Consider the following 23804-nt stretch of genomic DNA (forward strand, 5'->3'; position numbering starts at 1 on the left):
GGCAGGCCGGCAGAGACCCCCGGAAGGCCCGAAATGACGGCGCATCATGATGCGCACACACCGCGCATCATGATGACGTCAGGCCGTCAATCAACTGAACTTCCGATTCCGATGCCGAATTCCGATATTGAAAAAATATCGGAAGTCGGTATCGGAATTCCGATACAGCAAGTATCGGCCGATACCCGATACTTGCGGTATCGGAATGCTCAACACTAGTGATGACTGTAAGCTTGCGAGCAGAGCCCTCATTCCTCTTGGTATCTGTTTTGATCTATTTGTTCATTGGTATGCTGTATTGTCTATTGTCTGTAGAAGTCCCCTCTATAATGTAAAGTGCTGCGGAATATGTTGGCGCTATAGAAATAAAATAATTATTATTATGATTAATAATAATAATAATATGAAACTTAAACCATTTTTTGTTTAAGCGTCAACTTGAACCGAAAAGTCAGACATTGATAATGTATCACTTTCTCTCTTGAAAACAAAGAATTGAGTTCCAGCTCCAAGAAGAATTAAAAATAGTCTGTTTATTTAGTAAGTGCTAATATAGTATGGCATTAGGTATAGTAGCAATGAGAAAAAGCGTTTCAACCACAACTTTGTTTGAGCTCAGACAACGACCGCAGTTGCAGGTGAGACGTGTTGCTTTTTCTCCTTGTTACCATGCCTAGTGCCATGCTCTTTTAGCATTTACTAAATAAGCAATTTTTTTTCATTAATCTTGGAGCAGGAACACAATTCTTCTCCCTTTTTCTATGTTGTACATTTCATCAGAACGGAGTTCCATGCACCTAGAGGATACAAGTTGGTGACCTGACCTCTCTCTCCTTCCTCATATTCACACCACATATAACAAATCATAGCTCTGACTCCAGTTCAGGAGGTTATAAAGGCTGAGATACAACATTCAAAATACTTTGCTTTTAAGTATGAATCTTTTAGAACCACTCCCATTGAGAAAGTGCAACTAAGTTAGAAGAATAAAATTTAGATTTAAGTAAAAGGAAGTGAAGAAATATGAGGTAAGGGAAAGGACAGGCATCCATAGCAGTATGAAAATAGCACAAAACTTATGATTGATTGTCATCTAGCATTAGAGAAAAAATATTTCAGAATAACAGATTTGTGAAAACAGTTGTTGAATGGGCAGGTTGCAGATCTCAGGCATGGTGGAAACGAGTACTTGAAATTGACTAAGAGGTGAGAGAAGAATTCGTTATTCTCCTTATGATCTTGCTGAAATTGGTAGATTGAGAAAAACAGACTCTTGTGGAATGGGCCTATTGATTTTGCAGATTTTCTTCACTATTTTTAAACAAATCCATCAAATTTAGACATATGGGCATGACGTGCATCTATTGCTTGTTTAGGTATGGTGTTTAATACCTTAACCCCCAGAGCATTTTTCAGTTTTATGCTTTTGTTTTTTGCTCCCCTCCTTCTCAGTACCAAACTTTTTTATTTTTCTGTCAATATGGCCATGTGAGGATTTATTTTATGAATCCTTATGGATAAAATGTTATTCTCGGGCTTACTGTGTGCTGCTTGACCAGGATAAAATCACCACAACATGAGAAATTTAACCATTTAATTCCCAACGCGTTTCAAAGTGTGAACCACTTCTTCCTCAGGGGATGACATGAAGCGAACAGATACAGCCGCTTCTGGTTAAATACATACAATGTTTAAAATTTGGCGCCAAGAACGCATGTGATAGGGAACAAAAGTCAGAGTTCAGAGGCTGTATCTGTTCGCTTCATGTCATCCCCTGAGGAAGAAGTGGTTCACACTTTGAAACGCGATGGGAATTAAATGGTTAAATTTCTCATGTTGTGGTGATTTTATCCTGGTCAAGCAGCGCACAGTAAGCCCGAGAATAACATTTTATCCATAAGGATTCGTATTGGAGGTCACGCAGTGGACCTTCGGGCGTGCAGCAAGCTGACGGCGACTTTATATGCTTATACCTTTCCTGGAAAGGGTGAGTAGACTTTTACTATATCTATTCAATTGTCCACCAGATAAGACCCTATTGCGCTTTTCTGTTTCCTAGTTTCATTATATAGGATTTATTTTATGTGAGATGAAATGTACTTTTAAGCGACACCATTAGTTTTACCACGTAATTAACTAGAAAACAGGAACAAGATTCCAAGTGTGGTGAAACTGCAAAAAAAGTGCAATCCCACACTGGATTTTTGTTTGCCTTTTTTACTAGGTTCACTAAATGCTAAAAATGACCTGCAATTATGACTCTCCAGGTCATTACAAGTTCATAGACAATAAATATATATAGGTTTTTTTTATCTAAGTGGTGAAAAAAAATTCCAAACTTTGCTAACAAAAAAAAGTGCCATATTCCTATATCTGTAGTGTCTCCATTTTTTCTGATCTCGAGTTGGGTGAGGGCTTATTTTTTGCATGTCATGCTAATGTTTTTAGTGATGTTATTTTGATGCAGATATGATCTTTTGAACGCCCATTATTGCATTTTAATGCAATGTCGCAGCGACCAAAAAACCTTATTCTGGTGTTTTGACTTTTTTCTCACTACGCCGTTCAGCGATCAGGTTAATCCTTTTTTTATTGTTAGATTGGGTGATTCTGAATGCAGTTATGCAAATATGTGGATGCTTGATTTTATTTTTATCATTTTATTTTGAATGAGGCGAAAAGAGGGTGGTTTGAATTTTCTATATATTTTTTTATTTTTAAACACTTTTTTATCTTTTGGCATGCTTCAATAGTCTCCATAGGAGACTAGAAGCTGCCACAACTTGATCGACTCTGCTACATAGAGGCGATGATCAGATTGCCTCTACCAATGAGGGCCGACCACTACGTGGTGCTAACAGCAATCCGGCACTGACAACCATAGAGGTATCCAGGAGACCTCAGTTGTCTTGCTGACACACCGGTGACCCACGATCACATGATGTGGGTCACCGTGTGAGTATTTCTGGTGTTATTGCCGGAACCACTTGTCAAATATCGCTGCTGTGGGTGGATCGCGATTCCACCCATGGCTATTGCAGGCACATGTCAGCTGTTGAAAACATCTGACATGTCCCAGGAAAGATGTGGGCTCACCGCCGGAGCACACAGCAAAGGGAGGGAGTCCGACATCGGCATAAATGTAAGCCAGATGTTGGAAAGGGGTTATAGTACTGTAAGGTTGTATACCACACAGAGACAATTTTTAATACTTTTTCACTTCCCAGATAACATAATTAATGACACGTGTTAAATGATTCTTTTTTTAATACTAATTCAATAGATTTTTGCATCAGTCAATGAAAAATGTGTGTTTTTTTAAAGCCGGAGACAGTAGTAAATGGATGGGAAATGGAAAACATTTGACAAGGCATTTGGGTGGAGAACTACAAGTTTCATTGTCTCTAAGCGAGGCTGCTGAAATGCGGGGCTGCAAATAAGTGCATAGTTAAACACAATATCGTACAAGAACATATTTTAGTGCTTTCCTCACTAGCTTTCTATTGTTTTTGCACTTTGTACTGTTTATCCCAATTTGGTATGTGCTCCATGAACAATGCTACTAGATGTGGGTTATGTGAGATTAATGCATGCTTTGCACTGCCATTTGAGGGTGAATATATCTGTGCTTGATGTCAGTGAGTTACATGTTTGGAAGCCCAGATAATGGATCTAAATGTGAAGCTTACAACACTCAGGAACATTGCAAGCCTGGAGAGAATTTTAGAGCTCACTGAGCAACATGGAGATAAAAGATGCCACAAAAGCAGGCCCATAGGGCCTTACCAATGCAGATATAGTGAATATAAATTTAAATAGTATAGGGTACTCACCCTCAATAGTTGTGTAAAGCCACAACTACTGTATACGCTTAGTCGCATGCAATGAAGCTGCAGCAGGATGGTGTAGACGGACAGCGTCTGCTTCCATTACCTATTTCTACAATGTACTGGATTTCCTCTATTTGATGGTTGAAATATAGCGGAGCGGGAATATGGTCTTTTTTTTCCCTTTTGGGATCTCCTCCTTGAGCAATATGGAAGTGAGAGGAGATAAGGGAGAACAAGACACAGAAGTAGGTAGCTGGGTAACAGTTAGAAGACGGGGTAGACGGAAAAGTGCCTGGGAACCCAGTCCTGATCTGGCACAACCTATTGAATACATTTTTGGCTGATATTATGAATGCAAGCCCAGGACTAGGTTCACTATAGCATGACATTGCTCCTAGCAACCAGGAGGGAAATTGGAGTGCAGCAAAAGGACTTATGCATCTCCTGTGGAAGAAGTTGTACTGCCTTTGAAACGCGTTGAAATTAGAGAATAATATACCATCCTTTATCATCTATATGTCTGGATCGTCATTCTACAGCAGCAAGGGGAATATCCACGTTTCTTCCAATTTGACACTTCAAATCGGTCAGTGAATTGACCGGTGGATCTGCGGCGGCTGTCGACTCTGATGAGTCTTATACGCTCTAATCGTGTGGAAAAATAGGTGAGTGCAAATCAAGTGTTTTTTTATTTTCAAATTTACCTCCTAATAAGACCCTATTGGCGCTTTTTGTCTCCTATAGTGTTTCTACAGTGTTTCGGAGGGCTCATACTCACTTGCAAGAGACTCGCACGATTTTCATGCAAGTCTCTCGCATGAAAACCTGACAATGCAGCCGGCACTCGGACCGGAGAGTGAGGCTGCATAGAAATACATGTAGCCGCACGCTCCCGTCCAAGTGCCGGCGGCAGAACCAGGTTTTCATGCGAGAGACTTGCACGAGAATCGTGCGAGTCTCTCGCAAGTGAGCATGAGCCCTTAGTTTCACAGTTATACATACTGATTTACTTGCAAATAATCTATAAAGTCCTTGTAAAATGATTGCGATTATTGCTATTTTTGCTAAATGCCTACACATATACCAAATATAAAAAAGTCCCATTATTGACATAGAAACTTGTGCAATCTTTGCAATAATTAAGAGATACAGAATATTTGCTATTAGCGGCAGTTATCAGCATTCAGTGCAATGTGGTGAGTACTGTAGTTAGGCCCCGTTCACACGTTCAGTATTTGGTCGTATTTTACGTCAGTATATGTAAGCCAAAAACAGGAGTGGGTGAAAAATACAGAAGTGGTGACGTGTTTCTATTATACTTAACCTCGGATTTGTCCCACTCCTGATTTTGACTTACAAATTCTGACTTGAAATACTGACCTTATACTGACCGTGTGAATGTGGTCTAAGCATTGTAATAGAATAGCATCTCTTTTATATACAAGCTCCTTGTTTGACTTTTAATTCCCCCTCATATATGGATTCTTATATTTTTCTTTAATCGGTTTTAAAAACTCCTTTTTATTTTAGTGTGTAAATGCATTATAAAGCATTGTGACAGTACTTTTCACTACTATTTCACTAATATTAATAATTATTAATATCAATGATAGTTTTAGAGCCCAATATATTTCGACTTAAACAAAGATAAAATCACAAGTAAATATTTCAATAGATTGTGCTTTTGCCTCAAGTTGTTTAATTGTATTTTCTCCTTGGAAAATTGGACGTCGATCAACATATTAACACCACAATCGACAATATTATCCCACTTTCCTAACAATTCCAATCCTTTAGGTTATGCAATGACTGAAAGAGTTCTTTAAAAAATGTTTCAATGATGCACCAATTGTTTTCTGCTTTGAATGTATTAAAAATGAACAAAACTTAACAATATTCCTTGATTTTCAACTCTTAGCCAATGTCCAGATAGACAGTATGGCCATTGTGTCCTCACATCTTTACATATTTCTGTAGATTTGTCAGGGACTGTCAAAACCTATTTTGGTAGCTTAGCCAGCATCATTCTCTGCCAGGGTCTTTGCCCAAACAGTAAATGGGGCTGGTTTATCTATTAAAGGAGTAGTCATCTAGCTTCCTTCATGGAAAGTTCTTATGACTTGTCAGTATAGGTAGACAATTTTCTGCATCAAGAAAAGGACTGCTGAGATAAAGACTTCTTTTGGAAAATTGATGGATATTTGGAAATAAAATAGTGGGTGTTCTAACAAGTCTTATCCATTTATGACAGGAGTACAATGGCACGCATTTCTTTAACCGGAACAACCACATTCACAGATTAAGCTATTGGCCAACACAGAAATGTATGCAAAGAGAGAAGCATTTGTCTTCCATTTATGCTTTTACTTACTTTTATATCCAATTCCGGCTTTAGCTCCCACCTCCTCCCGCAAAAAGATTTTCAAAATATTGACCATAAAATTTAAGTTTCATGCCAGACATGTGAGGAACATAATGTAGCAGGAACATAATCTAGCATCAATGAATTTTTACAAATTTTATACTTTTTATTTATATATTTTATACCTTACTACTCAACATGACACTAGTATTGGTAACATCTGTCTTTTATATAAGTTACACTACAGGGGTGGAAAAGAGGCTCAGAACTCAGCAAATGTGGCATTCGGTCTGAACTCCATTCTTTTCCTTGAAAATTCAACCAACAGAGGTGAAATTTCATTTATACATAGGTCACTATGAGCTAAAATGTATTAACCCCATCATGACCTTTGACAGACATTTACATCAAAAGTCATGTCCTTGCCATTGATACTGGCTTGCATGCCAAGCTCACATCTTTCCCGCACATGATGGAAGATTTACTCATGGTTTTAAGAAATCTTCGTCACTGAAAAATGACAAATTAATTTCTCTATATAAACCTCTATATTTACCTGTCATTAGATTTATGCTGGGTGAACCATGGACAACATGAATTACAGCCTAACTATGAGCCATGTAGGTATGTCATATACCTGTACACATGGGAGTCAATCACCTTAAGCAGGGCTTTTAAAAAAGCCACCTGAGGGATGAGCCAGACCAGCCATGTCTATATCATGAAAATTATACTTGTCTACAATCATGCAGCCAGGTTCTGGTTCCTGCTAGCCATGGTTTGAGCAGCATGAATCATGTTACAGGTTCCTTTTATGAGGACTTGTTAGCAGTATTTTGCATTCATTACTAAAAAATGTCTGTAATGTCGCTTTAAGGCTAATTAAAATGATATAGTTGATGAGAAATTCATTTTTTCATTTTTCAGTAATCAGCCATGGAAGTTTTATGTTAACAAGACGCAAGAATTACAGGGCTGTCAGTGAACTTGATATTCTGCCTATCTGAGTATTAGACCTCACTCACACTGCCATATAACTCGGCCAAGTGCTATCCTATGTTTTATCGGATAGCACATGGCGGATGTTATGCTTTGGACATTGCAGTTCAGGGATTATTTTTTTGTGCCAAATCGTAATGCGAGAACAATCGCAGTATGCTGCGAGTGCTTCTGAGAATCATATCTCACGCATGCATAAAAGTCTATGGGTGTGAGTGAAACATCACACTGCACTCAGGTGTTATCCAAGTGAAGTCAGATTACAGAGGAAACCGGCTATGGATGATATGTGACCCCAGCCTTAATTGCACCGCTGCTTGACAGGTCGCTTCTTTTTCTTAACCGGTCACCTCGGTCCAAAACCTAATGCAAGTGTCATTATTACTGGGGACTGCGCATGTGCAGATCGATTTAGCAGCTTAATAATGTGGTTTAGAATTATTGCGCATGCCCAACTCATGGTAATTATTGTGCTTGCATGAGATCTTGATCAGAGGAAACGGATTATGAAAAATCAGTGAACTGTCAGAATCAGATAATGTATAGACAGGCAAGAGAAGTCCAACTGCAGCATCTAGGCCCCCCTGAACTTTGTAATAAAGCTTCCACATCTGATTATAGAAGAACGGCAAAATAGTTTTCTTCAAAGTAAGTATCATTTTAATTGGCTTCAAAGCGACACATCCATTTCTTTAAATAAGCATCCTAACTCCTGCTCACAGGTCCTCTTTACGTTTTTCTACCCCCACATATAATGAGTTCATAAACTGAACAAGTATATAAGAAAAGTACCTTTCCCACATATTGAGGTTCAGATCCCATGTATTCTTCCAGCACGAAAAACTGATTCCATACCCATCCACGTTTAACTCTTTGTGCTGCAGATCTCCTTCCTGACATTGCGATGATAACATTTTCTTTTTGCTTGGATGTTGAAGTTTGTGGTGGCTGCTGGGAATGCAGTGGTGTTAAAAGACCTCCATCAAAAAGGAACCAAAGAAGCAGCGATAAGCAGTTCCTTGTAAGCATTGGAAAAGACGTCCCTACAGCCCGGTAGTTAAAACTCCAACACTTGCTGTAAAACTGTAGGATCCAGTTTGATGTGCACCTCTTCCTCACCATACAAGTTCTACTGATGTAAAATGTGCATAAAAAGTATTTTTTCAGTTGTCAATTCTGTCCTCATATTGAAATTCACCAATGGATTCCTGTAATGTCATAAAAGAAGTGTTATCCTTTGCATAGACCATAGAGAAACGCACTAAAGTAGATATAGCGGCAGGACAGATTTGTTCTTCTCCTCATAAACATTGAAATGAGTTGTGATAAACAAGAAGAAATGCATTTTAATAAATTATATAAAGATATGTGTGAGCAAATATAACAAAAGCAATAGCTGTAAAATGATGCTGTGAGAATACAGAGGAGTCCCGGGTGGCCAAAACACTAATATTAGAATACAATATATATTGATATTAAACAATGTCAATTTGAGACTATTCACGACGAGACATAATGTCAAAAATATGGAAAATATGGAAATCTATATTTAGAATATATAGGTTTTTTATCTAACATCCACTGGAGTGTTATTAATCCAAAGCAGTAGGAAATATAACATGTATTATCCAAACAAAAATGAAGCAAATGCACTTTAGATTCCCATAGTATAGCAATTATTCATTAGAGGGCCCTTCAGACTCCATAAAAAATATGCAGTGTTCTTGCTAGATACTGTAGAGTATGCGTGTGCATTGTGATTGGTATGTAGTAGGCACTAGAGGTGAGCAAATCATAAAGATATGTCAATATGGGCCACAATATTGGCAGATGGTGCTGGGTTTCTGCATCTATTGTCCTGTATGTTTTGATAAGGTAGAATAATTTTGTTCAGAACTTTGCAGTAGCATTTCATAGGCTAAAATTATGAGAAGAAGATAAAGGACAAAGCTAGAATATTGAGATTTGTAAATCTTTTTTATTCTGGACCCTATTTTGGTTTACACATAGTAATGCACATAATACTGATAAATAAATTCTGATATATACTGTTTAAGATGTCAAATATGTCTTTGATGGCCTAATTGCCAACTCTCTTTAATATTCATAAGACTTCTGGAAGCATGGGGAGACTCCAAGAAGAGTTGTCACATCTCCTGAACAAGCTGCAGATTAAACTGTATCCTCATCCTCTGAATGCAAATTGAGTTGAGAACTATAGCAGAACTGGGTGTCATGGGCCCCCCAATCCTACACTTATTGTGCTAAGCCAAACTCAATTTTAGGTCTGCCAAAGGCCCAGTGTTAAGTGGCATGATGACATCACTTCTCCAGGCCACCTGAGCTAGGCTACTGGCTGCAGTAGGAAGACTGAGGAGGAAGAGGATGACACTGCTCACTGTATTACTGGTATAAGATAAGCCTAAGTTAATATTGTTTTCATTGGCTCAATTCACCACTGATGTATTGATAGAGGGGCAATGGTTATTTGTGGGGGCACAAATAGGAGTTATCACTATATGGAAAAACAATTTTTCGGAGTATCACATTATGTGTGAGAACAACACCACTACACAATAGTGCCCCCCAGACGTTGATAGTTGTCCATGGTAATAGTGTATAGTAATATACCCTATTTATTCAATTTCACAATAATAATTTACCATAAATAGGATACATTACTATATTGGTCCACAATTATTAACATATGGGGGAACTATTATAAATGTGGGGTGGCAGAAATAAGAAAGATTACTTTGTGAGGGAACTATTAATATGGTGGGAAATGCAAAGAGATTTTTTATTGCTTACCGGGGTGGTGGCTGCAGTGAAGCGGGGTCCCAGGGGAAAGAGTGGCACATTGCTGCAGGCTGGGGTGAGGGGGTGTTCCAATATGCACTGCTGTGGGTGAAAATGGCTGTGGTGGTCTGTGGTGCGGGGGGCTCCGCCGGCATTTTGTGAAAACCCGGAGCCCCCGGCATATCCATTACTGCGATTCAGTGGCCTCCGGGAAAATGGCTTCCTGTTTGGCAGATGCTCAGATTGAGATCTCGGCAACTAGATCTTGGGTGCCGAGATCTCGTTGCCTAGATCTCAATCTGAGCATGCACTGCCCACGGTGGCCATTTTCCCGGAGGCCACTGCATCGCAGTGTTGAATATGCCGGGGTCTCCGGGCTTCCACAAAATGTTGGCGGAGCCCCCCTTGCACCACAGAGCACAGCAGCCATTTTCACCAGCAGAGGCGCACATCGGAACACCCACTCATCCCATCCTGCTACCCGCAGAGGTGCACATCGGAACACCCACTCATCCCAGCCTGCGGCTTGCAGCAGTGCACCACTCTTTCCTCCTCCAGCAGCGACCTTGGGACCCTGCTCCACCACAGCTGGTAAGGTATATCCCCATTTTAAGGCACACCCCCATTTTACCCCCAAATTTTGTGGGAAAATGTGCATCTTATAATCCAAAAAATACAGTATATAATTTTGTTGTGACACATAAAATAAAGAGCTTAAAAACAGAGATGTGTACAGACCATGCAGAAAATGAAGGCAGAAAACACTGAGCATATAGATAGGCTGTGTCTGAGATTTTGTATCTTAAGCAGCACCCTGCATGATGGACTTAATTTGCTATAGAGGCAAATGCACAGAATTGTAACACTGAGAAAATTAGGATCGGTGCTGGGGTTTGCCTCTGGTAACTCCCAAGAGAGAAAATATATTATATAGTAAAGTGAATAGCAAAAAAATTAAATTACTCATGGGAGAATCCAGAAACAAAAAGAAAACCAAGGTAGCAACAGAGAAAATGATCCCTAAAACTTCACTTTTAATCAATATATATATAAAATCTGGACAATCCCAGTTCATATGGACTAGGGTATTAAACAACACCAGACACAGAATAATGAATACTCTGGGCCACTAAACTCGCCCTAATAGGCCCTAGTAGTCCCTGCCTGGCCGCGGAGGTTGGCACCCTAATTGTAGACGATAGTGGCGCCCCCGCTCAACGTCGGTGACCCTAATACACCCTAAAAAACCCTAGTCCACGGTGAGGATACACAGAAAAACACAACCACACAATAAACACCCGAAAAAAAACCCTGGTGGAGAGACTGTATAACGTCTCAAAGATAATTAACTTATCTCATACTGAAATCATGGGCATATAAACCCACCCTAGATAGTATCTCGTAGTAAAAAATACTGATATATAGCAGCTTTTGTTGACTTATCTCGTAATGAAAAAGGCTTATGCTGCAAAAAGTGATAGACCAGATATAGCCCCCCCAAAAAAGAGGGAAAAAAGAAAAAACGTTTATACAGAAAAAAAAGTGCAGCCACAATAATGCACAATCAAAGCACTTCAGGTTAAATAACCACAAAAAATTATATCCACCAGATGGAAATTAGTGGCATAAAAATAATATACAGAATGCTTAGTGGACATAATAGTCCTACATATAGACAATAGCATTATGAGATTGATACTTATCAGCCATCCAAAAATATGAGGCTCAGCCCAACAATAGGTCTATCAGCGTTATAAGATTATTAATACTTATCAGCCATCAGGAGATATGAGGCCCAGCCCGACGCGTTTCAGCCTCCTAGATACCGAGGGTTCATCAGGGGCAAAGAAGAAAAGGGGATTCCATCACCCCGGCCGAAAGATCAGTGCAATGTGTGGCGTCTTTTCCGTGTCTCTGAGGCTCATATTTACCGCGTTCTAACTGTGACATCACTTCCGGTGACGTGCCGTGATCACGTGTGGTATAAGCGATAATCTCATTGGAGGGGATTTAGAAAAATGAAACACCAAAAACGTCATTTCCTATGACTATGACTATGACTTTGACTATGTGGGCAAAACTAAACGTGAGCTCCGCATACGCATTGGTGAACATCTGGGGGACATCAGACATAAAAGAGATACACCATTAGCACGCCATGTTAACTTGGTTCATGGTGGGGACGAGAAGCAGATTGGTTTCTGTGTTATTGAGAGAGTTCAACCCGTGGCAAGACAGGGGGATTGGGACAAGAAAATCCTACAACGTGAGACGCGTTGGATTTTCTGGCTTGAATCACAAAGCCCTAATGGTTTAAATGAGCAGCTGAATTTTATCAGTTTCCTATAGGATGGTACTCGACAAATCTAGTATGCTATTTTTTGTACTTATTGTGCTATTTTGTTATTTATTTATTATTTCTTCTTTTGGATACATAGAGGTCTCTTTAGGGCTCTGCTATGAAGACTAATGCTATAGTCCATTCTTCTATCCATAAGGGATACCTTCATATATCTCTCTAGTTGATATCCTGATTACATTTTGTGGAGATGTCCTAGAATTTCTTTAATGAGTCATTATTAGTATTTCTTGTAATGATATATGATTGTAATATTATATTTTGTAGCGATTATCTAAAATTATGAACTGCTGCATGATTCCCCCTTATGTTTTGATACAATTTTGGTGATGTTAAAACGCTATGTATAGAATGCGCAAGTTCCGGGGTATAAGTCCGGAAGTGACGTTGCCGGTGTTTGATAGGAGGCAGGATGGGGTCCATCAAAACTCTTCCCCACTATGTGTGATCATTGCGGAAGTGACATTTTTGGTGTTTCATTTTTCTAAATCCTCTCCAATGAGATTATCGCTTATACCACACGTGATCACGACGCGTCACCGGAAGTGATGTCACAGTTAGAATGCGGTAAATATGAGCCTCAGAGACACGGAAAAGACGCCGCACATTGCACTGATCTTTCGGCCGGGGTGATGGAATCCCCTTTTCTTCTTTGCCCCTGATGAGCCCTCGGTATCTAGGAGGGGGAAACGCGTCAGGCTGGGCCTCATATCTCCTGATGGCTGATAAGTATTAATAATCTTATAACGCTGATAGACCTATTGTTGGGCTGAGCCTCATATTTTTGGATGGCTGATAAGTATCAATCTCATAACGCTATTGTCTATATGTAGGACTATTATGTCAACTAAGCATTCTGTATATTATTTTTATGCCACTAATTTCCATCTGGTGGATATAATTTTTTGTGGTTATTTAACCTGAAGTGCTTTGATTGTGCATTATTGTGGCTGCACTTTTTTTTGCTGTATAAACGTTTTTTCTTTTTTCCCCCTTTTTTTGGGGAGCTATATCTGGTCTATCACTTTTTGCAGCATAAGCCTTTTTCATTACGAGATAAGTCAACAAAAGCTGCTATATATCAGTATTTTTTACTACGAGATACTATCTAGGGTGGGCTTATATGCCCATGATTTCAGTACGAGATAAGTTAATTATCTTTGAGACGTTATACAGTCTCTCCACCAGGGTTTTTTTTCGGGTGTTTATTGTGTGGTTGTGTTTTTCTGTGTATCCTCGCCGTGGACTAGGGTTTTTTAGGGTGTATTAGGGTCACCGACGTTGAGCGGGGGCGCCACTATCGTCTACAATTAGGGTGCCAACCTCCGCGGCCAGGCAGGGACTACTAAGGCCTATTAGGGCGAGTTTAGTGGCCCGGAGTATTCATTATTCTGTGTCTGGTGTTGTTTATTACCCTAGTCCATATGAACTGGGATTGTCCAGATTTTATATATATATTGATTAAAAGTGAAGTTTTAGGGATCATTTTCTCTGTTGCTACCTTGGTTTTCTTTTTGTCTTTTGATCCCCAAAAATTTTTTTGAGGTTTTTTTGAGAATCCAGAGACAAAAGTACAAATTACAGCTAAGGTCAAAGCAGACATTTTATAAGCATTTGTAATATCATACAGAAATATAAGAATAAATGCAAGCCAAGACCAATATTAGAAAATATATACATATAAAGTCCAGGGGGTTCAAGAGTATCCCCCATATATATCTATAATTTTTTTAAAATTGGTCTTGGCTTGCATTTATTCTTATATTTCCATATAATATTGCTTACAAATGCTTATAAAATGCCGGCTTTTACCTTATCTGTGATTTGTATTTTTGTCTATGGATTCTCCCATGAGGAATTTAATTTGTTTGTTATTCACTTTACTTTATAATATATATTTCTTTCTTGGGAGTTACCAGAGGTGGCAATTTTCTTTTCCTTTTATGTTGTTATTTGCTATATGCTATTTAATGCCTATTTGTGGGTTCTCTAGTTTTAAATTTTTTTCGTACCTGTACAAGGTTCTTTACTTCCCATTCCCTTTCCTCCCTTCCTACTTTAATTACTGAAAACCAATAAATTTATTTGAAAAGGGAGTTACCAGAGGCAAACCCCAGCACCGTCCTGTTACTTTCTTTGAGTCCTGCTCGCACTTTAGATACACAACCGTTCAAAAGTTTAGGGTCACTTAGAAATTTCCTTTTTTTGAAAGAAAAGCAGTTTTTTCCAATGAAGCTAACATTAAATGATTCAGAAATACATTCTATACATTGTTAATGTGGTAAATGACCATTCTAGCTGCAAACTACTGGTTTTTAATGTAATATCTTCATAGGTGTAAAGAGGTCCATTTCCAACAACCATCACTCCAGTGTTCTTATGATACTTTGTGCTTGCTAACTGTGTAAGAAGGCTAATGTATGGTTAGAATACCCTTGAAAGCCCTTGTGCAAGTATGTTAGCCCAGCTGAAAGCAGTTTGGATGATTAGAGAAGCTATAAACCTGACCTTCCTTTGAGCTAGTTGAGAATCTGGAGCATTACATTTGTTGGTTCCATTAAACTCTCAAAATGGCAAGAAAAAAAGAAATTTCATGTGAAACTCGACAGTCTATTCGTATTCTTAGGAATGAAGGCTATTCCATGCGAGAAATTGCCAAGAAACTGAAGATTTCCTACAATGGTGTGTACTATTCCCTTCAGAGGAGAGCACAAACATGCTCTAACCAGAGTAGAAAGAGAAGTGAGAGGCCGCGCTGCACAACCGAGCAGCAAGACAAGTACATTAGAGTCTGTAGTTTGAGAAAACGTTGCCTCAAAGGTCCTCAACTGGCAGTTTCATTAAATAGTACACACAAAACTCCAGTGTCAATGTCTACAGTGAACAAGCGACTCCAGGATGCTGGCCTTCAGGGCAGAATGGCAAAGAAAGAGCCATATCTGAGACTGGCTAATAAAAGGAAAAGATTAATATGGGCAAAAGAACACAGACATTGGACAGAGGAAGATTGGAAAAAAATGTTATGGACAAACGAATCCAAGTTTGAGGTGTTTAGATCACACAGAAGAACATTTGTGAGATGCAGAACAACTGAAAAGATGCTGGAAGAGTGCCTGAGGCCATCTGTCAAGCATGATGGAGGTAATGTGATGGCTTGGGCTTGCTTTGGTGCTGGTAAAGTGGGAGATTTGTACAAGGTAAAAGGGATTTTGAATAAGGAAGGCTATCACTTCATTTTGCATCGCCATGTCATACCCTGTGGACAGCGCTTGATTGGAGCTAATTTCATCCTACAACAGGACAATGACCCAAAGCAAACCTCCAAATTATGCAAGAACTATTTAGGGAAGAAGCAGGCAGCTGGTATTCTATCTGTAATGGAGTGGCCAGCACAGTCACCAGATCTCAAACCCATTGAGCTGTTGTGGGAGCAGCTTGACCGTATGGTAAGCAAAAAGTGCCCATCAAGCCAAACCAACTAGTAAGGCTAGCTTCACACTAGTGTTACTGGGCACAGCACACGGCCGCTGCTAAGCTCCACCCCGGCCATGCCCCTTCCGATCAGCTCCTCTGATTGCATGACACTACATGCGATCAGCGTACCCTATAGTTAGCATTGTGTACGCTGGTCATGCGCTGGTATGATTTTGCCGGTGCTTGCGCCCTTTTGGCGCTGCGCCGAGCGCACAAAAACGCACTGTGTTGCATTTTTGTGTACTCGGTGCAGCGCCAAAAGGGCGCAAGTGCCGGCAAAAGTGTACCAGTGCACCACCAGCATACCTAACGCTAAATATAGGGTGCACTGATCGCATACAACGTCATGAAAACAAAGGAGGAGCTGACCGGAGGGGGCGCGGCTGGGGGCGGAACTTAGCGGCGACCATGCGCTGCACCTGGTAACGCTAGTGTGAAACTAGCCTAAGAGGGGGATCTGGAAGCATGGGGTGAATTTTCTCCAGATTACCTCAGCAAATTAACTGCTAGAATGCCAAATGTCTGCAATGTTGTAATTCTTTGACAAAAGCAAAGTTTGAAGGAGAAAATTATTATTTAAAATAAAAAGCTTTTTTCGAACCTTGTCAATGTCTGGAATAGATTTTAAATTGATTTGGCAACTCATTTGATTAATAAAAGAATGGAATGAGTTTTCATGGAAAACACAAAATTGTCTGGGTGACCCCAAACTTTTGAACGGTAGTGTATATTCACCTGCACTTTATTTATAAGGATCCTAATTTTCTCAGTGCTACAATTCTGTGCATTTGCCTCTCTACCAAATTAAGTCCATCCTGCAGGGTTCTGCTTAAGATGAAAAATCTTAGACACAACCTATCTATATGCTCAGTGTTTGTTGTCTTCATTTTCTGTATGGTCTGTACACATTTCTGTCTTTAAACTCTTATTTTTTGTGTCTCAACAAAATTATATACTTGTTTACATATTTTATGTTTGGCGGACTATTTTTCTTCATATAAGATTTCTCATTGCATCACAGTCCTCCTTGTTACCCCATAGGGCATTTTTCTGCTGTATTTTTAAATAATTTTACAATGTATTTGATACCATTAAAATCTATAAACAATCTCAGATATGCAAACTGTGCTACTCTTCTTGATATATGGGAATTCACATGCTCCTACTGTATTGAAATTTCTCTTGGTTGTTAATATGGACTTTACAGGATTTTTTTTCTGGTTATGGTGCTGTTTGCATTGGGTACTGTACCTGATATATATCTAGGAATTTGGGTATTAAGTCATTTGGCGCTTCACATACTGGAGGTGATGCCACCCGCTTTCCAAAGACATCCCAGCAAAGAGCAAATAGATGAATGGCAAACTAGGGCACACAAATCACCACATTAACAGACGGAGCTATTTATCTGCAGTATTGCGGTATATATTTCAGTCAAAAAACGGAGGTGCTTGCATGAAAAAACATGAATATTTCAATGTGAAATGAAAAAGTAGAAATATGCAGCACTCACCAATAAAGCTGAAAAACTGTGCGTCTTTATTTCCCATGAATTCCATCAACAGATATGTGGACATGCAGGATGTTAGAGGAATGCTAGGGGAGGGAGGTGCCGGACAACGGCTGTTTCATGATTACTCGCTTCTACTGGACCCATAGGAGGAGGAGGCTGTCAGGCACAGGGGGCAGAAGGGGGCTGTCAGGTGCTGGGGGCAGGAGGGGGCTGCCAGGCATGTGGGGGCAGAAAAAGGCTGTAAGGCACAGGGGGCAGGATCCGGCAGCAGCAGCAGCAGGGGGGTTATCACTGGGGCAGGTGATCACCAGGGTGGGAGGGGGTGATCACCGGGGTGGGGGGCAATCACCAGGGTTGGGGAGCGATCACAGGGGCGAGAGACCAGTCACTGGGGCAGGGGGGTGATCACTGGGGTGGGGGATGATCACTGGGGAAGAAGAGTGATCACTGGGGCCCCAGGTGATCACTGGGGCAGGGGGGTGATCACAGGGCCAGGGGGTGGAATCAGGCAGCAGAGGAGAGGAGAGGACAGCACAGAGGGGAGATCAGTGGTGGCAGCGGCAGCAGGGGGCAGGGGGTGATTATGGGGGCAGGGGGGTGATTACTGAGGTGGGGGGTGATCACAGGGCTGGGAGGGGATCACCTGTGCAGGGGATGATCGCAGGGGGCAATCACTGGGGCGCAGGGGTGATCACTGGGGCAGGGGGGTGATTACTGGAGCAGGGGGTGATCACAGGGCCAGGGGGTGAAATCAGGCAGCAGAGGGGAACAGAGGGCAGGGGAGATCGGCGGCAGCACCAGCAGTGGTGGCAGCAGTGGTGGCAGACCTGTCATGTGTCAGGGCAGCAGGCAGCACCTCGCTCCTCACCTTCCACGGATGGGATGAGGCTGAAGAGCGAGGGCAGCCATATCTGACACCGCCCCTCCAAATCTGATTGGAGGGATAGTGTCACGTGGATGCTAGCTACAATCAGATCTGGGGGGTGACACCGAGGACACTGAGGTTGCAGCATCAGCCATGGCTGGATTGTAATATTTCACCAAGTTTCATTGGTCAAATATTACAATTGCTCTGATTGGCTGTTTCCCTTTCAACAGCCAATCAGAGCGATCGTAGCCACGGGGAGGCAAAGCCCTGGGGTTAACTACAGGTCCTTATGTACCTTTGGGTCGGGTGACATATCAGTGACCCCCGGTCACCCGACCCGCAGGAACGCGATGCCGCCATGACTCCTATGTGACATCATAGATCGGAATGGCACAAATTTTCATGACACTTACGTGGGCGTCAAAGGTCGGGAAGGGGTTAACATACTCCCTGGACTGGAATGATATCTTCTAATTGGTGAGAACACTCTATTTAACTCCTTTTTAACTTTATGGGATGTGGAAGCCTCCTCACACATATTAGATTGCATTTTCTTCATCTGTCTACCATATGAGCAACTATAGCCTATGAAATTTTGCCTTTTATTTGGGAATTCCCTCTTACCACAGTCAATGTCTATCCAAATATACCTTGCAGATATGATTGTTCTATTTAGTTGTATCTATAAATCTTGGTATAGTAGATAGTTGTGGTTGGTCCAGGCACTGTACAACTGCAGAATTGGATTGCTATATGCTGTGTCATATATAAATGCTTTTGATAGCTAAATAATGCTGTCTTTATAGGTGTCTGTTGCATCCAGTATATGTTCAGATACCTCTAAAGTCAGAAAGCCTATTAGTGTGTATCTGATTATTTTATTGAAATAATTATTTTGTACCTCTATACCTCTTATATACCAACTGAGGCTTAAGCATTTTTTCTTTTTTAAGGCAGCTTGTGTTTTATATAATAAATGAAAAATTATTTTTATTACCTTACTTTTTTGCTGAATATGTACAGTTGTGGCCAAAAGTATTGACACCCCTGCAATTCTGTCAGATAATACTCAGTTTCTTCCTGAAAATGATTTCAAACACAAATTCTTTGGTATTATTATCTTCATTTAACTTGTCTTAAATGAAAAAACACAAAAAGAATTGTCCTAAAGCCAAATTGGATATAATTCCACACCAAACATAAAAAAGAGGGTGGACAAAAGTATTGGCACTGTTCGAAAAAGCATATGATGCTTCTCTAATTTGTGTAATTAACAGCACCTGTAACTTACCTGTGGTACCTAACAGGTGTTGGCAATAACTAAATCACACTTGCATCCAGTTGACATGGATTAAAGTTGACTCAACCTCTGTCCTGTGTCCTTGTGTGTACCACAATGAGCATGGAAAAAAGAAAGAAGACCAAAGAACTGTCTGAGGACTTGAGAAACCAAATTGTGAGGAAGCATGAGCAATCTCAAGGCTACAAGTCCATCTCCAAAGACCTGAATGTTCCTGTGTCTACCGTGCGCAGTGTCATCAAGAAGTTTAAAGCCCATGGCACTGTGGCTAACCTCCCTAGATGTAGACGGAAAAGAAAAATTGACAAGAGATTTCAACGCAAGATTGTGCAGATGTTGGATAAAGAACCTCGACTAACATCCAAACAAGTTCAAGCTGCCCTGCAGTCCGAGGGTACAACAGTGTCAACCCGTACTATCCGTCGGCGTCTGAATGAAAAGGGACTGCATGGTAGGAGACCCAGGAAGACCCCACTTCTTACCCCGAGACATAAAAAAGCCAGGCTGGAGTTTGCCAAATCTTACCTGAAAAAGCCTAAAACGTTTTGGAAGAATGTTCTCTGGTCAGATGAGACAAAAGTAGAGCTTTTTGGGCAAAGGCATCAACATAGAGATTACAGGAGAAAAAAAGAGGCATTCAAAGAAAAGAACACGGTCCCTACAGTCAAACATGGCGTAGGTTCCCTGATGTTTTGGGGTTGCTTTGCTGCCTCTGGCACTGGACTGCTTGGCATTATGAAGTCTGAAGACTACCAACAAATTTTGCAGCATAATGTAGGGCCCAGTGTGAGAAAGCTGGGTCTCCCTCAGAGGTCATGGGTCTTCCAGCAGGACGATGACCCAAAACACACTTCAAAAAGCACTAGAAAATGGTTTGAGAGAAAGCACTGGAGACTTCTAAGGTGGCCAGCAATGAGTCCAGACCTGAATCCCATAGAAAACCTGTGGAGAGATCTAAAAATGGCAGTTTGGATAAGGCACCCTTCAAATATCAGTGACCTGGAGCAGTTTGCCAAAGAAGAATGGTCTAAAATTCCAGCAGAGCATTGTAAGAAACTCATTGATGGTTACCGGAAGCAGTTGGTCACAGATATTTTGGCTAAAGGTTGTGCAACCAAGTATTAGGCTGAGGGTGCCAATACTTTTGTCTGGCCCATTTTTGGAGTTTTGTGTGAAATGATCAATGTTTTGCTTTTTGCTTCATTCTCTTTTGTGTTTTTTCATTTAAGACAAATTAAATGAAGATAATAATACCAAAGAATTTGTGTTTGCAATCATTTTCAGGAAGAAACTGAGTATTATCTGACAGAATTGCAGGGGTGTCAATACTTTTTGCCACAACTGTATATATTTGATTGTGAGAGAATTATTGAGTTGGTTCCTTATTCCCACCTATTTTGCTGTTCTATAATTTACTGTGTAAGAAGCGTGGTGAGATGCCTTGGGGACAGAAATGTTAAAATAAGCTGGGTATCAGCGTTTTTTGCAGTTTTTACATCTTTCTTTTGACACCAGACCATAATAAGTGACATTAACCTTGTAAAGAATACCTTTCTAAATAGTCTAATTTTGCAACAAATTCAATTGAACTTGTCAGCAAAATTCAAATATTGACTGGTTCACTCATCTCTAGTCACCACGTCAAATATAGCCAGTCTTCACTCTTACAAGTGCTCCTCGCTAAATTAAATTATCATAAAAAGTTAATTTATTTCAGTTCATCAATAAAAAAGGTGAAACTCATATATTGTATAAAGTCATTACAAATTGAGTGATTTATTTCAAATGTTTATTTCTGTTAATGTTGATGATTATGGCTGACAGCCAATGAAGACCCAAAAGTCACTATCTATTTAAAATAGAATACTTTATAAAACCAGATTGAAAAATTATGTTAACCCCTTCCTGACATCAGGCGTAATAGTAGGCTGACGTTGGACTCCCTCTCTTTGATGTGGGGTCTAGTGGTGAGCCTACATCTGTCATGGTTAGGACATGGTTAATGTCCTGTTCTGACAGGGTAAACATTGCCGGCCTCTCTTTGGATCTGGGAGGGGTATTTATGCTCACTCCATACTGGCATTCTCTGTCAGTTATACTGCTATTCTGGTGTGTCTGACCCCTGGTGTGTGTGTACTCTGCATTGTTTGTTTGCTTCCCGGGTATGACCCGGCTTGTTCCTTCACTCTGTACTCTGTCTCTCATTTTTGGTACCATTGTCTTTTCTGGTTCTGACCTCCTGGCTTGGCTATCGTTACTTCGTTACAGTTTACCCCATTGTACCGTCTAATACCTGTTCTGGTTTTCTGATCTATTGCTACGTCCTGACTATTCTTTCTGTCTAAGCCCTTTGGTACTGTCCTGCTATCTCGTGCTTTGACCCAGCTTGATCTGGTGTCTGTCTCTGTCTATGCTCCTTGGTAACATTGTCCTGTAGTTACCCTTCTAGGAGTTTCCCTGCAGCTCCTAGCTCTGTGGAGCTTTGGCCACGCCCCCAGCAGTCACGTGATTCAGGTCCTGGAGCATGCATTGTCACCACTGCTGCTCGCTCCGCAGGTATCTTTGTGCACAGTCTTTGTACTCAGGACACGTGCCCTGGCTCAGTGAGCAAGTGAAGTGCGGTGTTACTGACATTATAACTGACCGTTTCAGTTTTTTTTTCCTCTGAAGAAAAAAAAAAAAAAAAACAGTGTGTGTTATCCTCATGGATCCCATACAAGCCTTGGCTGATCAGGTCAAGCACCTGACCCAAATGTTCCATAAACTCAATGTGGAACAGCGCACGATGGCCCATACCCAGCAACAGTTGGTGGTTACTGTGCAGGGGGCTGTCGATGCAGGGGCTTCTAGTTCTGGGGGTAGGGATGTGTCATTAGCATCCCCCGAATCTCCAGTCAAATTGCCCGATCCCTTCTCAGGGGATAAAAAGGAGTTCAGGTCTTTCAGAGAAGGATGCAAGCTTTTTTTTTCTCTAAGGCCCCGCTCCTCCGGGGATGAGTTCCAGAGGGTGGGGGTCATTATTTCCCTACTTTGGGGGGCTCCGCAAGCATGGGCTTTCTCTCTGTCTTCCTCTGCGCCTGAACGTATGTCAGTGAACTTGTTCTTTGAGGCTCTGGGGCACATTTATGATGAGCCTGATAGAGTGCGTCTGGCAGAGGATATGGTGATGAGTGTGACACAGGGAAGGCACTCTGCTGAATGGTTCTGCTCAGAGTTTAGATGTTGGACCGATGAAGTATCCTGGAATGACGCCGCCCTGAGGGGGTTGTTTCGCAGGGGCCTTTCTGACCATTTGCACGACGCTCTGGCATTACATCCGCCTCCTGATACCCTGGAGGACGCCATGATGCAGGCGGTCCGTATGGACCGGAGACTCCGTGCTAGAGGAATGATGCAACAAGAGTCTCCCTTGTACCCCAAATTGTGTGACACTTCACCCGTATCTGAGCCCATAAACGTTGGGTCAGTCTCTGTTAAGGAGAAAGAGAGAAGGCACCGCAGAGACAACCTACTATGTTTTTACTGTGGAGCCTCTGGACATTGGAAAAGGAATTGTCCCTCCTGCCCTTCTTCAGAGAAACCTTCAGAGAAACGACTGAGTCTGGGCAACAGTTGAGGAGGTTGTCCAGACTCCCAGGTACATTTTTCTCACGTATAAAAATGATCCTCCAGGTTGAATTGGAAATTGCTGGCGGTCCTGTTATGACCACCGCCTTTGTTGACTGTGGTTCCTCCATTAATCTGATTGATGCCCAAGTTGTGACTCTTAATAAGATAGGGACAGTCAGGTTAAAAGACCCTGTTAAAATTGTGACTGTGGATAAATCCCCTCTAACCCGGGATGGAATTTGTTTTATGTCTGAAGTTTTTTCTATGAAAGTGGGTTCCACTCATGTGGAAAATTTAAGTTGTTTTGTTATGAATAATCTGCCTGCAGGACTGGTATTGGGAATGCCCTGGTTGCAACGCCACAATCCTCTTATTGATTGGGTGAAGGGGGAGATCACCCATTGGGGATGTAATGATAATGGTCTGTGTTGTAACCCGGTTCCTTTTGTCAATCCGATAAAATCTGTATCTGTGTCATCTGTCGGTCTGGAGGGTATTCCGGAGTACCTGAGAGACCTTAAAGATGTGTTTTCCGAAAGCGAGGCCGAGGCGCTCCCACCACATAGACCATATGATTGTGCTATCGATTTAGTACCTGGAGCCAAATTACCCAAGGCTCGTTTGTTTAATTTGTCCAGGCCTGAGCGCCAAGCTATGAAAGAGTACATTAAAGAAAGCCTTCGCAAGGGGC

General features: G+C 41.1%; 1 protein-coding gene across 2 annotated transcripts in view; it reads right to left on the minus strand.

The window, feature by feature from the left end:
- The window catches only part of LOC141084627 (cadherin-12-like), a 1440185-nt gene that overhangs the window by 474011 nt on the left and 942370 nt on the right, over positions 1-23804 (minus strand). For both annotated transcript variants that reach the window (XM_073569451.1, XM_073569452.1), the window contains one exon: positions 7984-8399. In XM_073569451.1, coding sequence (XP_073425552.1) covers positions 7984-8313 — 330 coding nt within the window. In that variant the 5' untranslated portion in view covers positions 8314-8399. The remainder of the gene's footprint in view (positions 1-7983; positions 8400-23804) is intronic.

This window comes from Dendrobates tinctorius, unplaced genomic scaffold, assembly GCF_039654945.1.
Source record: "Dendrobates tinctorius isolate UK_male_01 unplaced genomic scaffold, ASM3965494v1 ptg000025l, whole genome shotgun sequence".
NCBI classification, from domain to species: domain Eukaryota; kingdom Metazoa; phylum Chordata; class Amphibia; order Anura; family Dendrobatidae; genus Dendrobates; species Dendrobates tinctorius.